Source organism: Loxodonta africana, chromosome 25 (genome assembly GCF_030014295.1).
Source record: "Loxodonta africana isolate mLoxAfr1 chromosome 25, mLoxAfr1.hap2, whole genome shotgun sequence".
NCBI lineage: Eukaryota > Metazoa > Chordata > Mammalia > Proboscidea > Elephantidae > Loxodonta > Loxodonta africana.
In genome coordinates this window covers 19058633-19076601 of record NC_087366.1, presented here as the reverse complement: position 1 = coordinate 19076601, position 17969 = coordinate 19058633, and the positions used below count along the sequence as shown (strand labels likewise).

Below are 17969 nucleotides of genomic sequence, written 5' to 3'. Positions count from 1 at the left end.
TACTTTTGTCTCTATGCATTTGTCTATGCTAGATATTTCATATAAGTGGGATCATACAATATTTGCCCTTTTGTGTCTGACTCATTGCACTTAGCATAATATTTTTAAGGTTCATCCATGTCATAGAATGTTCAGAACGTCATATCTCTTCATGGTTTAGTAAAAATCTATTGTATGGGTATACCACATTTTGTTTAGTCATTCATCTGTTGATGGACATTTGGGTTATTTCCATGTTTTGGCTAGTGTGAATAACGCTGCAGTGAACACTGGCGAACAAGTATCTGTTTGAGCCGCTCCTAGCTTTCAGTTCTTTTGTGTACAGACCTAGGAATGCAATTGCTGGGTGGTGTGGTGTATAAGCGCTACAGTGAGCTACAACTGCTAACCAAAAGGTCGGCAGTTCAAATCCACCAGCCTCTCCTTGGAAAACCCAATGGGGCAGTTCTGCTCTGTCCTACAGGGTCACTATGAGTCAGAATCTACTTGATGACAACAGGCTATGGTAATTTTGTTTAACTATTTGAGGAACCACCAAATTTTCCACAGGGCTTCACCATTTTACATTCCCACCAGCACTGGATGAGTGTTCTAATCTCTTCATATCCTCGCCAACTTTTGCTTTTTTTTTTTTTTTAATAGCCACTCTAGTGGGTGTGAGGGGGTTGCTGGAAGCATTCATTAATGCCTGGAACACACAGGCCTGTCCTGGGAGGTCAAGTCATTACTGTTATTAAGGATCGGGACCTGAAAACAGAAACACTTGGAAAAAGAGGAATGGTTGCTCCAGGCCCTTGGAACATCAACAGAACCAGCTGGGCTGATTACAAGGAGCGTAGAGCATGGTCCCTTCACTTTCCTGAAGGTCAGCTGCTGACCAGCCTTGGAAGGGGCCTCAGGATTGGGAATCAGCCATTCTGACGCCTCCCTTCCTGGGCCGTGCGTCCTTGCGGAGGGACAAAACTCTGATGAGCAAATAGATGTACTAGAGAGCACAGACTCTCCCACTGGCTTCCACTGGGGCGGGGGTAGTAGTTGCCTTCGAGTTGATTCCAACTCATGGAGACCCCACGTGTGTCAGAGTAGAACCATACTCCATAGGGTTTTCAATAGCTAATTTTTCCAGGGCTTCCGATGGGTACAAATCCCTGCTGAGAATTTGCATTTCTAACAAGTTTCCGGGCAATGCTAATGCTGCTGGCTAGAAACCAATTCTGAAAATCACTAGTAGAGTAGTAGTTCTCAAAATTTATTATACATGGCGAAGAATATTGAATATACCATGGACTGCCAAAAGAATGAACAACTCTGTCTTGGAGGAAGTGCGGCCAGAATGCTCCTTAAAAGCAAGGATGGCAAGACTGCGTCTTACATACTTTGGGCGTGTTGTCAGGAGGGATCAGTCCCTGGAGAAGGACTTCATGCTTGGCAGAGCACAGGGTCAGCGGAAAAGAGGAAGACCCTCAAAGAGGTGGATTGACACAGTGGCTGCAACAATGAGCTCAAGCATAACAACGATTGTAAGGATGGTGCAGGATGGGGCAGTGTTTCGTTCTGTTGTGCACAGGGTCGCTGTGAGTAGGAACCCACTAGACGGCACCTAACAACAACAACAAAGAATCACCTGGGGATCTTGTTGGACTGCAGATTCTGATTCAGTATATCTGAGGTGGAAATGCAAATTCTCAGCAGGGATTCAAACCGGAACGAGCCAGTTCAAAGCCCTGGATTTTTTGGAAGTAGGTCTCCAGGACTTTCTTCCCCTATGCCCAGGGATGGATTAACCAGTAAGCAAGGTACACATGGGTTTGTAGTGAGCAAGGTTTGCACAGGCTTACTTGTGTTTACTTACTAATCTGTAGCGAACAATTTCATCTTTAATGTGGTGAAAAACAGGTGAAACTGTTCGCTACAGATTCACAAATAAACCCATGTGTACCTTGCTTATTGGGTAATCTGTCCCTGGGTGGTCTCTGGGTGAACTTGAACCTCCAACCTTTTGGTTAGCAGCCAAGTACATTAACTATTCGCACCACCGACATTCAAATAGCTAGAGCTGGCTGGTGCCAAGGTGATGAAGTAGCTGGTGCAGATGACTGAACCCTGACACAGTTTTCCCTCGTTAGCTGCTTCTCATAGACAGCCAGTTGGGAAGTTTTTCCAAACATCTGCTTCACTTAGGTGTGAATATATACCTGCCTTGATACTGAGAGATATTTGTTCCTCCCAGGCCTACTCAGCCGGGCAAAGGAAGCACAACCCAAGGGTGACCTGCCAAGTTGCTGGTTTAATTATGGCATCCAGCAAATGTCCTAATGGCAGGTGAGCCACGCATGATTGTGACCCAGAGTCCCAGCTAACAACAGGGATTTATACAAAGGGAAGGGTTATTAGAATAACATACTTGTGGGCAGGCTGTGGAAACCCTGGTGGCGTAGTGGTTAAGTGCTACAGCTGCTAACCAAGAGGTCGGCAGTTGAAATCCGCTAGGTGCTCCTTGGAAGCTCTATAGGGCAGTTCTACTCTGTCCTATAGGGTCGCTATGAGTTGGAATCGACTTGACGGCAGTGGATGGGTGGTGGGGTAGGCTGTAGTTCACAAAGACTGGACACGCATATTTCATTAGATCCCGATGACGAGCCAGTGAGCTAAAGAAAGACTTGTCCTCTTTTTACAGATGAGAAACTGAGGCTCTGACAGGCTAAGTGATTATTAGCTCAAGGTCATGAAGTTAATTGGCAGATGAGCTAGAACTTGAACTCAGGTTTGTTAAATCCAGGTTCTCAGCTCTTTAATTCTTTGGCATGGCATAATAGCACTTCATGATGGGGTCTCACCTACATGTCCAACCTCTTGTCCTGACAGTTCCTAACTCTACAACCCACTTTCTTTAAACTCTAGTGTTACTGAACTGTTCATAATCCTACAAACAAGTCACAATAGCTCAGGGTCTTTGCCCATGATGTTTTTGGTGTATGAAATTCCTCTCCCTCCTTGCCACGGTCTTGTAACTCCCACCAAATGATTGGGTGGGACTATGCAAATAAGGTGCTTGTAACTCACCAAGGGGATTGGACAGTCTGCTAACAATACAAATAAGGTGCATGGCACCCTAGTTGGGCATTGTTATTAGGTGCCATCGAGTCAGTTTTGACTCATAGCAACCCTATGTACAACAGAACAAAACACTGCCTGGTCCAGTGCCATCCTCACAATTGTTGCTATGTTTGAGCCCCTTGTTGCAATCCATCTCATTGAGGGTCTTCCTCTTTTTTGCTGACCCGCTACCTTATCAAGCATGATGTCCTTCTCCAGAGATTTTGATCCCTCCTGATAATATGCCCAAAGTACGTGAGACAAAGTCTGGCCATTCTCACTTCTAAGGAGCCCTCTGGCTGTATTTCTTCCAAGAGAGACTTGTTCGTTCTGACCACACTATATCGTTGTTCGCCAACACAATAATTCAAAGGCATCGATTTTTCTTCAGTCTTCCTTATTCATTGGCCAGCTTTCACATCCATATGAGGCAATTGAAAACATCATGGCACACCTTAGTCTTCAAACTGACATCTTTGCTTGTCAACACTTTAAAGAGGTCTTTTGCAGCAGAGTTGCGTAATGCAGTAAGTCCTTTGATTTCTTGACTGCTGCTTCCATGTGAAAAGCTATCATCCTCAATGCCAACTTCTCCCCAGGGCTCAGTTCCCGATTCTACCTGTTGGAAATCTGTCACTGGATATGCCATTGTTCGTTAAAATTGCTCTGCTAATATTCAATCTCATCTTCTCTTCCCTGACCCCACCCATCTTTCTCCTGGATGATGACTTGTTTCCATTAGTAAAATCACCCATCTCTCCAAGACACTAAGCCTTGAAGTTATCTTTGACTCTTTCCACTCCTCAACCCCTTGCCTCCATAAACCAAAAAAACCAAACCTGTTGCCATCGAGTTGATTCTGAATCATAGCAACTCTATAGGTCAGAGTAGAACTGTCCCATAGGGTTTCCAAGAGCAGCTGTGGATTCCAACTGCCGACCTTTTGGTTAGCAGCTGTAGCTCTTAACCGCTATACCACCAGGGCTCCCCCGCCCATTCTCACGCTCAATTCTGGGACTTCTTTTTGTCTCTCACCTGGACTATTAATGCACCCTGGCTGCAAAGGCCTCAGGCTTTTTTTAATTGTGCTTTAAGTGAAAGTCTACAATTGAAGTCAGTTTCTCAAATAATAACTTATACACACATTGTTATGTGACCCTAGTTGCTCTCCCTACAATGTGAAAGCACACTCCTTCTTTCCACCCTGCATTTCCTGTGTCCACTCAACCAGCTCTGGTCCCCCTTTGCCTTCTCATCTTGCCTCCAGACAGGAGCTGCCCACATAGTCTCATGTGTCTACTTGAACTAAGAGGCACATTCCTCACCAGTATCATTTTAAGTCTTACAGTTCAGTCTAATCTTTGTCTGAAGAGTTGGCATCAGGAGTGGTTTTAGTTTTAGGCTAACAGAGGTCTCAGGCTTTTTACCTTCAATTTCTCCACACCCTCTGCCACTATAATAAGCATCCTGAAGCCAACTCTGATTTCCACCTTCAGTAGCTCTCAAGGTCAACAGGATAGAGGTCAAGCTCCAGGCTCCCTTTGACTTGCACTTCCTCTACCTTTCCGGCCTCTTGTTCCACTATTTCCCAGCCAAAATGAATATCTTGTCATCCCCAATGACTCACAACTTTTGTGTTGGTGCTCTTGCCACCTTCTGCCAGGGCAACAGTCTTCCACTCTAATTTTCACTCGTGATAGTCACTTCCTGCCTCCTTTGGAGTCCCTGGGGCCCTGGTGACACAGCGGTTAAGAGCTCAGGCTGCTAACCAAAATGGTCAGCAGTTCAAATCCAGCAGCCACTCCTTGGAAATCTTGGGGGGCAGTTCTACTCTGACCTATAGGGTCGCTACGAGTTGGAATCTACTTGACGGCAATGGGTTTGGTTTTGGTTTGTTGGAGTTCCTGGATGATGCAATAGGTTAAGTGATCTGCTACTAACTAAGAGGTTGGTAGTTTGAACCCACCAACAGGCACCATGGAAGAAAGGCCTGGTGATCTGCTCCCAAAAGGTCACAGCCATTGAAAACCTCATGGAGCACAGTTCTACTCTGCAATACATGGGTCACCATGAGTTGGAATTGACTCAACAGCAACTGGTTTGTTTTCTTTCTGTGATAAAGCAAAGAGTCTAACACATAAAAAAAACCTTTCCCAAGACCAAGCTCAGATGCCACTTCTTCCATGAAGCTTTCCTTGCTCCTCTCAGTTGGAAAGTGACCTTTCCCTCCTACAAACTACTATTATACTTCCTTTGATCTTTTCCCCTGGCACTTTATCACTTTCTCCTGTGAGTGTTCTTTCCTTCCTGTCTAGCACAGACTCTTGGTTCACAATCTGTAAAATGGGGGGAATAGTAGGACCTCTCTCACAGGGCTATTGAAAGGATTGTTGTTGTTGGGTGCTTTCAAGTCAATGCCAACTCATAGTGAACCCATGTGAGAGAGGAGAACAGCCCCACAGGGATTTCTTGGCTGTAATCTTTATGGAAGCGGATCACCAGGTCTTTCTCCCTCAGAGCTGCTGGGTGGATTTGAACTGTCAACTTTCAGTTAGTAGCTGAGCATTTAACCATTGTATCGCCAGGGCTCCTTGCTGAGAGGATTAAATTAAATAAATTATTATATGTAAAATGCTTGGCAAAGTGCCTGACACATAGTAAACATTATAAAAGTGGCTGCTGTTATTAATACAATCTTTATCTCCCTGAAGCACTTAGCACTGTGCTATGGACACAGGAATTATTCAAAAATATTTTTTGAATATATAGTGACTGAAATAGCACTGGTCCTTGAGGATGCAGTGTTCGCTGTGCAGCATGTAGCAGGGGCTCTCCTTACACCCCACAAGTTTGTACAGAAACTATTTTCTCTAGAGCACTGCCGTTCTCATTTATGTTTGATGATCTCCAAGTCATCATGCTCTTTTCAGCCAACTTCAATCTTTTTTTTCATGCCAACACTCTGAGAGATAACACACGGTCTCCTCAGGAACAGTGGCTCACTTCAACAGCAATTTGGACTGGAGGTAGTGAAGTAGAACATTGTTAAAAATAAAATTTCCACGAGATTAAATTTGTGTGTGACCTTGTGTTGTAGTGAGTTACTTACCATATTTTCACTCAAATGACGTGCGCCTTCTATGTTTGTTTGCCAACTGCTCCCTCCGCCTGTGGGTATTTTTGTAAGCACGTTGTAAAAAAAAAAAAAAAAATTGGCATACCAGTGCTTACGGAAATACCTCATGGGGGGATGGAGCAGTTGGCAAACAAACCTATGACACACACTATTTGTGTAAAATACAGTAATATGGCCCTTCTAGCCATAGTCTTTGTGACTCCCACACAATGATTGGGTTGTTGTTGTTGTTAGGTGCTGTCAAGTCAGTTCCTACTCAAAGTGACCCTATGTACAACAAAATGAAACACTACCCCGTCCTGTGCCATCCTCACAATTGTGGTTATGCTTGAGCCCATTGTTACAGCCACTGTGTCAATCCATGTCATTGAGGGTCTTCCTCTTTTTGTTGACCCTCTACTTTACCAAGCATGACGACCTCCCCCAGGGAATGATTGGGTGGAGCTATGCAAATAAGGTACTTCTGGTCACCAATGGGATTGGACAGCCTGCTAATAATGCAAATAAGATGCATGGAATCCTTCTGGGGGGATGGGACCATGTGAATACAGTGTATAGAACCTTAATGAAGGGATTGGTCAGTTTTATCATCCCTCTAAGCTTAAAAAGAAAGCCAATCCCAGAACAGAAAGGGGGTCTCACTACCATTGAGAAAGAAAAGCCAGGAGCAGAGCTCATCCTTTGGACTCAGGGTCCCTGTGCTAAGAACCTCCTAGACCCAGGAGACAGAGAGAGCTGTAACACTGGAGAAGGCACAAAACAGCGAGAAGTGACAGCAGGTGCAGCAGAAAAACGGCAACAGCAGAACCAGGAGACCTGTGAGAGACCACGAGGTGGGCTTCCTAGCCCACAAAGTGAGGTGGCTACAGTAGGTACGCTAACCCAAAGAATGAGGGAAATGAATACCTTCAGCAAGAGGCTTCCTGGTGGAGTGGGGTGCCACCAGGCACTTATCAGAGGAGTTAAGAGTTTTATAACACTTAACCAAGCAGGGCAGAAGCCAGGCCGAAGGCCAAGAGAGGGAGTCTCTCCTGAGGAGGTAAAGAGGACCCTGTCCGGAGGGTGCCAAGGGGGGCCTGTCCTCAGGAGGCCAAAAGGAGCCTATCCTGTAGGGGCCAAGAGGAGCACTACATGGCAGAGAGGAGCTGAGAGAGCTGCCCTGCACTACGGTGTGTGAGTTCTGTGTGGCCATTGCACACAGAAAAGTGTGTCCTTGAATGCCTTTCTTGAAGAGACAGAACCTGTATGTAAAATGCCCTGCTCCCTTATTTTTCCAATGTGGGGGATACATTCTCCAGTTTTCAATCCAGCCTAAGGTTTAGCTATAACAGTGGCAATTCAGCAAAGATATCTTTTAAAGGTTTTTCAGTCCTTTGAAATAGTAAGCAACATTTTTAGGGGTTCTGATCTGTGTGGGCATGCATGTGCACGCATGAGTCTGTAAGTGCGTGCACCGGCAATAGTGGGAAATCATTGATTCTGGAAATGCTGAGTGAGTTACTGTTAAATCATTTATATCACCCCTTCCCATCAGTGCCCATCTATTGAGCTCCCCTGAGTATAGGAGCTGCCCCAAGCACAGACAATATTAGAATCACAAAGATATTTATGTTCTTTGCCCCTAAGACCTCTGTGCTGATGTGGATATACTGGAAACAAAAAGAAGAAGAAGAAAGAGAAAGAGATGAAGGGGGAGGAAATAACTGAGAAAATATAAATGTTTTGCATAATGCATCAGACCAGCCGTGCAACCCAGACAGCATTTGGTGGTCTGCTAGAAAAAAGTGTCTCCTACGGAGCATGCGTGATAAGGATATTTCAGGCAAGGCCTCTTTGCTTTAACAAAACAAAAGCCAAAAGCCTTTTCCTTCACTTGATTCTGCCATGCATTCTAAATACAAGGCAGGTATCGTTTCTGAGTCTTGGGCTATGGTGAGATCTTGACGCCTAGCTTATTAAATTCACTGTTTCAGTCCCGATCTTTTGTTAGCCAGTGAACATAGCTTTTTCTTGGAATGGCATCCTCAACCAGAAGACCAGGAAGTCAGTCCTCTGAAGTCATTGAAGTTTCTCTTCATATTATGCTTACCAGTTGCTGTTGAGTCAATTCGGACTCATGGTGACGCCGTGTGAGTCAGAGTAAAACTGTGCTCCGTAGGGTTCTCAGTGGCTGACTTTGTGGAAGTAGATCGTCAGGCCTTTCTTCTGAGAGCTTCTGGGTGGACTCAAACCTCCAAGCTTTCGGTTATCAGCTGAATTTGTTAACCATTTCACTCCTCACGGACTCCCACATCATGCTTAAGAGGGCGTATTACAGTAGGGTAGGTCTTTGCTTGGAGAAAGGAACACCAACATGAACAAAAAGGTGGACTCAGTACCCCAGGCTACCCCAGGCGCATTTGTTACAAAGATCGAGACAGGCTGTGAGAACATTACTTGTGAAACCTCATACCCAGGTGCTCCTGACCCACAGGACCTGGCTTACCTGTTTCCAGATCCGCACTGTTCTGGGCCCTGGTTTCTAAGGTCCAGAAATAGCCCACGTGAAAGTTGTCATATGGATTATGTGTTATTAAAGGACAAAGCTCTGCAGGTTTGCAACTCAGAGTCATCAATTTAATAATACTGTTCTGAATGGAAACAGGTGCTGCCAGGTCCAGGTGCCTCCACTCCATTGGCCAGCCTAGGAGGAAGCTGGGAGGAACTGTCCACACTCACAGCCAACATCTCTGCCCTTTTTATTGTTGTTGTGTGCTGTCGACTCCATTCCAATTCATGGTGACCCTAGAGGACAGAGTAGAACTGCCCCATAGGGTTTCCAAGGCTGTAATCTTTATAGGAACAGATCACCAGGTCTTTTCTCCTGGGGAGCCACTGGTGGGTTTGAACCGACCTTTTAGTTAGCAGCTGAGTGCTTAACCATTGCATCATCAGGGTTTCTTTCTGCCCTTCTGTCTGCTCACAAAGGACTAGTCATCCTTAAATGGTCAAACAGGCCAAGAAGGGGCAGGGCAACTCTCAGGCAGCCCTTTACTGAAGGCAAGGGAAGAGGAAGAAATGAGAAGTCTATAAAAGCCTTCTCTTTCCTGTCCCCACTGAGAATTTTAAATGCTTTCTCCTCTGGCGTATTTAAAGTCCATGTTTTATTGTCTGTTTAACTTACCCAGCAAGCCTCTGGGGCAGGCAAGAGCTGTGTCTTTGCATGTTTGTGTCTAGTGTTGAGTGTGCTCTTGGCACTCAGAGCAGCAGAAAAAAATGTGGCTAAAATCCACTGCAGCGGTGGGGGTAGGGGGTGGGAGGTGGCCTGGGCCCAGAATGCAAGAGCCGAAGGAGAAATTTCCCACGTGGGTGGTGAGCTGAGGGCATCAGGTTTGCAGAGGTACAAACATAAATGCTGGGGAAGGAAAGGAACCTCAAAGACTGACTTTCTGCTAAAGAGGTATCTTGGCCTTGCAGACTAGGAGATGGGGAGCCAGAACCGGGAGCTCACCCCTCTGGGAGGAAGGCACAGAGGCTATCTCCATGCTGGCCTTGCTAGAAGATACAGCTTGTCCCAGGGCTCAGACCAAATTAGGAGACCCTCATGCTTGGACTGGCAGAATATGGTCTAAGGCTCCAGAGCTTGGCCCTTTCCCAGACTTGCTGTGTAACCTGCCCTACCAGGCCACAATCATACATAGTCATGCATCCATTCATTCAATCTATATCTCTTGAACCCTTACTGTGCATCAAACCAAAAAACCCACTGCCGTTGAGTAGATTCTGACTCATAGTGGCCCTATAGGACAGAGTAGAACTGCCCCATAGGACAGGAGCGGCTGGTGGATTCGAACTACCGACTTTTTGGTTAGCAGTTGAACACTTAACCACTGCATCATCAGGATATAAAGGTATATAAGATACACACAGTTACCACCTTTATGGAGCGCACCTTCGAAAACCAAAGAAAAAAAAAATAAAACCTGTTGCCATCGAGTTGATTCTGACTCATAGTGACCCTAAAGAACAGAATAGAACTACCCCATATAGTTTCCAAGGAGTGCCTGATGGATTCAAACTGCTGACCTTTTGGTTAGCAGCCATAGCTTTTAACCAGTACACCACCAGGGTTTTCACATTCCAAAGGGGATAACTATAGAGGGCAGTAAGTGCTATGAATACCTAAGTTGGGTAATATGACAGTGGGGGCTCTCCTTCTTCCCTCTCTCACACGCCAAGTAAGAGCCACAATCTAGAAAGTCCCGAAGGGCAAGGGAGTCACCATTCCCAATCACCAACTGAGCATGGATGGAGGAAATTGAGAGAACGCCATTCAAAGATATCCTGCAGGCTGGGGGTCTTGAAGATAAAGAGAAGAAGGACAAAGGTGGAAGGAAGACAGAAGGAAAGAATGGGACCCTCCTTCAGAGACAGCAAAATGTTATTACCATAATTCTACAATTTAAAGTATATAAATTATCTCTTATAAGGGATAAACCAAACCAAAAACCAGATCTGTTGCCGTCAAGTCCAACTCATATCCACCCTATATTCCTAAGGAATACGCCTGTCTGGCTTTCAAAGGCCAATGCTAATTTCTCAAACTTCACTTTTGTTATTAGGCTCGATTACATTTCAGCTCCTAGAACACCCCAGTGAACAATTTTACATCTAGATAAGACTCTTGGGAGTGGAGTAGAAGGAATTCTTTACGGACATATTAAAAGAAGCTACTACAGAAGAAGGTATGAATTCCTCTCTTTTACCGCTGGGTGAACCGAAGCTCAGAGAGATTAAGTATCTGGCCTAAGATCACAAAGGTATTAAGTGGTGTAGCTGGAATTTAAATCATGGGCCATCAAGTTCAAGATGAACTTTGGAAGAAAAATTCCCAGTTCCAAAATTGTGTCAGCAAAAATAGCAATGACATCCCACCACGGGATCTTGTGTTAGGGTCTGAGGAGGTTGTTGGGGGCCAATGTCCCATCACCATTATCAGCCAATCTATTATCGTTCAAAACCTCCATTCTCCCCTTCAGAACAGTGCCTCATACTCCAGATCTGGGCTCCAGCAACCTGGGCCCTACTTTCTTAGGGCCTTGCTTAGCTGCTTATGTCTTCATCTGTTATTGATATCATGTAAAATTATTTGCATTATAATAGGAGCCTTCTGGGGACAATGCTATAACCAAAAAGAGGGTCCAAAGGCATGGTGGGATTTTCAGACATTGACAAGCCTCATGGGGCCCTGGCAGCAGGTTATTCCCACCATACTTAGGTCCATCATTGCCCTTACGACTCTTTCCATGAACCACAGAGTTCATTTTTTCCCACCAAAGTGGCACACATTCAGAGCCCTGGATGGACAGGAGTAGTTCTGGGTGACTGAATGAGCTCCAGCAATGCTGAGGACATGAACTGTCAAGCCTGCGAAAGTCTGAACCCTCTTTCCCTGCAGAGCTTTGGAAATGGGCCAGCTACCCATTTGTGATCTTAATTACTCTTCTCTTATATCCCCACAGCATCTGGAAAACTTTGTCCACAGAGCGGGTATTGGACACACAGTAGGGTCAAATAATATATTCTGATTGGTTCATCCCTTTCAGCCTAGGATCTTGGTTGAAAGGACTGAGCCCCTAGGAGGGTGGTGAGCTCACCACTGTTGGTGGCATTCAAGCCAAGGCAGGAAGGATGTATAAGGAATTGGGAATTCATGCTCTAAAGCATTAGACTGGGTGAGCTGCTGGTTCTTCTGCAGTCCTGGAGGCAGCTCTGGTAAGCTCGTTATAAGGACATAGAAAGGGGGTACCTTTGGAAAGGGACACTATTAACAATCAACACATTCTAAGAGAACATCAATAAATCGGGAGACAAGGTGACCAGGGTGTGATTTAAGTGGACACTAATGCAAATGTTTTTAGCATCAAGACAGGCAAAACCTAGTGAAATATAATGTATTTGATACATTTGATATGGTCTGAGCATACCCCATATAAGCCCAAAGGAGCAGAGCCTATTAGTATTTACTTTCCCAGGGCTCTTAAGGAGAGAAAGGCTAGCTCTGAGGCATGTGAACTTTTTGCCATAACCCAAATAAGTGCCTGTTATTGGGCAGGGATAGTTCATCAGGGGTGTCTGTCCCAGATAAAAAATCCTTCAAGATCATCCACTTATCTTTGCTCTGAAGTTCTAATCGATAAACATGCTTCTGATTACTAACTCAATCCCCCAAATACTCTGATACTGGATAAGAGAATTCTGGTCACTGAAATAGAATATCCTCCATTGTAAGATGCATATATAGACATTTGAGTTTATACATCAGTTTATTGCAAGTCTGTTTATTGTGAGTCAGTCTCTATGACTGTGAGTCAGTCTCTTCATGATTGTGAGTCAGTTGTAGACACTGATGAACCCAGGAACATCATGACCATAATAAGGCCCTGTGCTGTAGGAGGCACTTACCTAATTGAAGTACTAAAGTCTCTGAGATTCTGTGATTCAATAATGCTCTGACTCACCCTGAAACGGAGCACTTAGGGTGCCTGTGTGGCCTAGGCATGAAATCTGATCAGGTGAGCAAAAGGGCATGAACACAGGGTAGGGAGGGGCCTCTAGGTCATCTTTCTCTGAACACATCCTCCTAAGAGACAAGGGAAGAGCAAGGGCAAGATCTCAGAGATCTTCCAGAAAAAGTCAGCAGGATCTTTTCCAGTCTTCCTTCTCTTTTTTACATTTTTTAAAACCATAAACACTGGAAGATTTTGAAATGCCTTGCAGAACAGTTTTAAGCTAGTAGAAAATCTCACATCATTGGAGCCATAAAGTAAATCATTATCCGAGATTGTGCAGTGGACAAGTGGAAAGGCACTTTGTGGGGTGGTGTTTCTGGGGCTTCTATCCTAAGACCACATCACCATGTGGAAAACCATCTGAAACTCTATCAGCTGGCCAGGAACCAAGTCATCACAGAGATTTCCAATCTGAGACATGAAAGTGAAGAAATACAACAGGTTTTCAAAGCAGCAGTTGACTCACCCCCATATTGCTGGGTTGCTGGTCTCAAAAAAGAGGTGGCATTGCCATTGCCATGGGAACCTCCACTTTGATTCACTGGTATTCAAACCTCCAGCTGGGGACCTCCTGTCCCTGTCCATGATTACAGCTCATGGCCTAATTCCACTTGCCTGAGTGAGAGCCCCCAGTGAGGTACCTGGGAGCCAAGAAGCCTCAAAATCCCAGTCTGGAATTGGTTTCATTCAGTCTCTGGCAGAAATTTTCCAAAGAAAACCTCATGGATCACAATAGAACATTGTCCAACTTGCTTGCTTTGGACATTTCATCATGAGGGATCAATTACTAGAGAAGGACATAACGTTTGGCAAAGTAGAGAGCCATCAAAGGGCAAGGGAGACCCTCAGTGATATGGATTGGCACAAAAATCATAACAATGGACTGGAACATGCTGGAGATTGTGAAGATGATGCAGAATCAGACAACATTTTGTTTTGCTGTACGTAAGGTCACCGTGAGTCGAAGTCGACTCCACCCAGCTATCTATCTATCCATAGGTAGCAGCCGTTGTTCTAACCTGTGGAGCCGCTACAGCAGATACAAGACATCTGCTGCCTTCTCTCACCAACTTCCCCAGCCCCACTGGTGCCTCAGACACTCAGAAAAGTTTTCTGACAACCAAAGTTGTATCTTCATCCTCTCCACCTTTTAAACCCTTTTCTGGACATCCCTAAGCTCCTCTTAGGGTAGGGTGAGCTCCACAGTCTACCTAGAGCAGTGTCTCCTGTTTAAAATCCAGAACCAACAGAGAACTGTTGCTAGAGAAGCCAAGTCTGTTACTAGGCACATGTAGGCAGTCAAATCGTAATAGCTAACATTTACTGAGCACTCACTAAGTGCTTGACACTATATTAAGACATTCACATGCACAATTTCATATAGTCCTCAAAACAATGCCACAAAGTGGGCTATACTACATTAACTGCTTTAAAACACAAGAGCCTGAAAGAAATAAGGTACATTGTCCTACATCACTCCATTAGTAGTGGTAGAGCCAGGACTCTAACCTGTTCTCCTCAGACAGACACCTCATTCTTCACCATTATGCCCTGTGAATTACAGAGGGCACAGACTCTTAGAACCACCTCTGGTGAACAGCCAGCCTGTTGGGTGCATCTAAGCAGCGGGTTGGCTCCCCAGGGTTTTCCAACCAGGAAAACTAGGGGATGACTGGGCACCACACAGCCAGGCACACAATTTAGCATGTACCTGCTAAATGAAAGAGCTTGGAAATGTAGCATCATCACAATGTGCATCTGTTATGGATCTCAAATTTTTTGTTTAAATGTATGCTCAGACACAACCGTCATTAGTCCATTATCCCCCACCCTCTCTCCAGCCATGGATTGTGCTGGCATCATGCCAGAGAGGATACCAGCTGGGTAAGCTATGGGCCTGAGCCACTTATCATGGCTGCATTTGTAGTATATAAACAAGCTGAGTTAACTATCAAGGAGGCAAGAAATGTTTACCTTCAGAAATCCGTTGTCGGCAAGTAGATTCTGACTCATAGCGACCCTATAGAAGCTGCTGAAATTCCTTCAGGCTGCCAGAGGCAGTTATGGCAGTGAAAGATGGAGTTTTCTAGATTAAACTGGATATGCCTGGAAATTAGCCTCTAAAACCCAAACAACTTTTCACTAAGAGAATCAGGTATACTGTTGGAATTCATAGCCAATATTCATGTTTTAGTGCCCACAGTGGCCTAGGTCAGTGCCATGTGCTACAAATGACATGAAAATGAGTAAGATACAAACTTTACCCTCAAAAACCTTGTAATTGGCGATATGGGATGGCCATAGGAGACAGCAGTGTGGAAGATGTTGACGACAAGTAGAAAAAAAAGTGCACTAAAATGATATATGGCAGAACATAGGTGCCACAGCCAAGTGCTTGGGTGGTTCAGAGAAGGGAGACATCAAATTCAGTTAAATATTTCAGGGAAGACCCCCAAAGAACGTGGCTTTCCTAGCTAGGCCTTGAATGGTGGGGAGGAAAGAGGAAAGACTCAAGTAAAGGTGTAAAGCTGAAAAAAAATTACAAACATCTAGAAAAAGTTGCAAACATGTAGATCTGGATGTCCAGCAGTTCCCTTGAACTGGAGAGCTGGCCAGAGTGGAAGGGGAGAGGCCCCTATCAGAAAGAACTATAAGAGGAAACACAGATGCCCAGTTTTGTTGTTTATTTTTCCCAAGCGTTCTTCTATTGGTGGAAGTGTTTTTATCAGATGCGTTTCCTTTTATTTTAAAAAGTAATGCGTGGGGGCAGGTAGCTGCGTTGGCAGGGAGTGAGGTCACTTGTGGATGGGGCGCTCACCAGGCAGTATAGAGAGGCCACCAGCAGCCATGGGCAGGGACGTATCCCTGCACAACTTCAGCAGGAGGTTGTGGGAGCAGCACATCCATGTTTACGTCCACAAGGCTGACAAACTTGCTCTTCTTTTGGGTAAAAGCCACCTGTGTTTGTGTGGCCTTACTACGGCCATGTGCAACTACTACAACTCCATCCCTGCATCCCCCTCCCTCTTCAGAGACACTTCTGACACGGTCTCCATCAGCCTGGCCCAGCACTTAGCCAGAAGACCAACAAAGAGGTGTCTGCTAGTTCTAACCATCAGAATACACAGAGCAGCTTCACATCACTTGTGGAAAACAGGATCAAGGAGAAAATGGATGCTTTCTTGGGAAAGTTCTAGCTGAGTAGCAGAACCTTGTAACTTATGTACTATGTAATTCTAAGTAAATCATTAAAATTTTTAAAAAGCAACGCATGATTGTAAAAAATTCAAACATGTACAAATAAGGGAGAGAGAAGATATCCTCCCTCTTTCTTGCCTCATCACTTTTTTCCCTATTCACCTGGCCTGACAAGTCCACTTTCCTAAATCTACTGGGTCTAAAATGTTTCTAGGATCTTCTACCATACCAAGAATGTACAGCTTTCCTCTTTTTCATTCTTCTTTTCTGGATGGCAGTAACTGGAAGGTACACTAAAGCTGGTGTGCACCCCAGCCCAAGCCAATCCTCAATCACTCAGGCTAAACTGCACAGATGATCCAAAGGCAGAAGCATCCTGATGACGTAGTGGAACAGGAATCAGGAGATGTGGCCTCTGGTGGTGCTGCTGCTATCTCTGTGTTAACTCAGGGCAAATGATTTAACCTCTTAGTCCTCAGTTGTAAAATAAGAAAGTTAAATCAGGTGGTTTCTAAGGTCTGTTCCTACCATAAGGTTCTCTGACTCCTTCCATTTTATCCCTCAACTTCTCTTTAAAATGAACCAGTACCTCTAAGGCATGTGCAAGCAGGTCACAAAGTAGGTGTGCCTGTGGGTCTGAGGTGAGAAGGCACATTCATCGGCACATTTTTTGTGTGCCTGATGGTGAGAAGGTTCATTCCATACCACCCTCTACACAGGTATATGTGGGTGCCCATGTGATGGTGGTAGGGGTGAGAGTAAGTGAGAAGGGTCAAACTACTGTCCCTCTTAAGCATATATTCCTGTACACTTATGAGCAGGAATATGCAAGGGGAAGTGAACTCATCTCCTACATTTGTGCTGTTTGAGTAATACAGTGTAGCTCCAGCTTTGGAATTCCTGGCTCTTCCATCTAATAGCTGTGTATAAACAGTCTGAAATTGATCAAACATGCAATCAAGATGCATTGATAATTACTGGCGATTGGAATGTGAAAGTTGGAAACAAAGAAGAAGGATCAGTAGTTGGAAAATATGGCCTTGGTGATAGAAACAATACCGGAAATCGAATGATAGAATTTTGTAAGACCAACGACTTCTTCATTGCAAATACCTTCTTTCACCAACATAAACGGCGACTATACACATGGACCTCGCCAGATGGAACACACAGAAATCAAATTGACTACATCTGTGGAAAGAGATGATGGAAAAGCTCAATATCATCAGTCAGAACAAGGCCAGGGGCCAACTGTGGAACAGACCATCAATTGCTCATATGCAAGTTCAAGCTGAAACTGAAGAAAATCAGAGCAAGTCCACGAGAGCCAAAATATGACCTTGAGTATATCCCACCTGAATTTAGAGACAATCTCAAGAATAGATTTGACGCATGAACACTAGTGGCTGAAGACCAGACAAGTTGTGGAATGACATCAAGGACATCATCCATGAAGAAAGCAAGAGGTCACTGAAAAGACAGGAAAGAAAGAAAAGACCAAGATGGATGTCTGAGGAGACCCTGAAACTTGCTCTTGTGCGTCGAGCAGCTAAAGCAAAAGGAAGAATTGATGAAGTAAAAGAACTGAACACATTTCAAAGGGCCTCTCGAGAAGACAAAGTATAGTATTATAATGACATGTACAAAGACCTAGAGATGGAAAACCAAAAGGGAAGAACATGCTCGGTGTTTCTCAAGCTGAAAGAACTGAAGAAAAAATTCAAGCCTCGAGTTGCAATAGTGAAGGATTCCATGGGGAAAATATTAAATGATGCAGGAAGCATCAAAAGAAGTTGGAAGGAATACACACAGTCATTATACCAAAAAGAATTAGTCAATATTCAACCATTTCAAGAGGTGGCATATGATCAGGAACCGATGGTACTGAAGGAAGAAGTCCAAGATGCCCTGAAGGCACTGGTGAAAAACAAGGCTTCCAGGAATTGATGGAATATCAATTGAGATGTTTCAACAAACAGATGCAGCCC

General features: G+C 44.6%; 1 protein-coding gene across 1 annotated transcript; it reads left to right on the top strand.

Moving 5' to 3' along the window:
* Positions 1 to 6797: 6797 nt before the first annotated feature.
* Positions 6798 to 16065, top strand: LOC104845990 (proteasome assembly chaperone 4). Its single transcript, XM_010591092.3, is given in 3 exon segments — positions 6798 to 6813; positions 15626 to 15859; positions 15862 to 16065. Coding segments are annotated over 3 exon segments (369 nt in total). The 3' UTR covers positions 15981 to 16065.
* The last annotated feature ends 1904 nt before the right edge of the window (positions 16066 to 17969 follow it).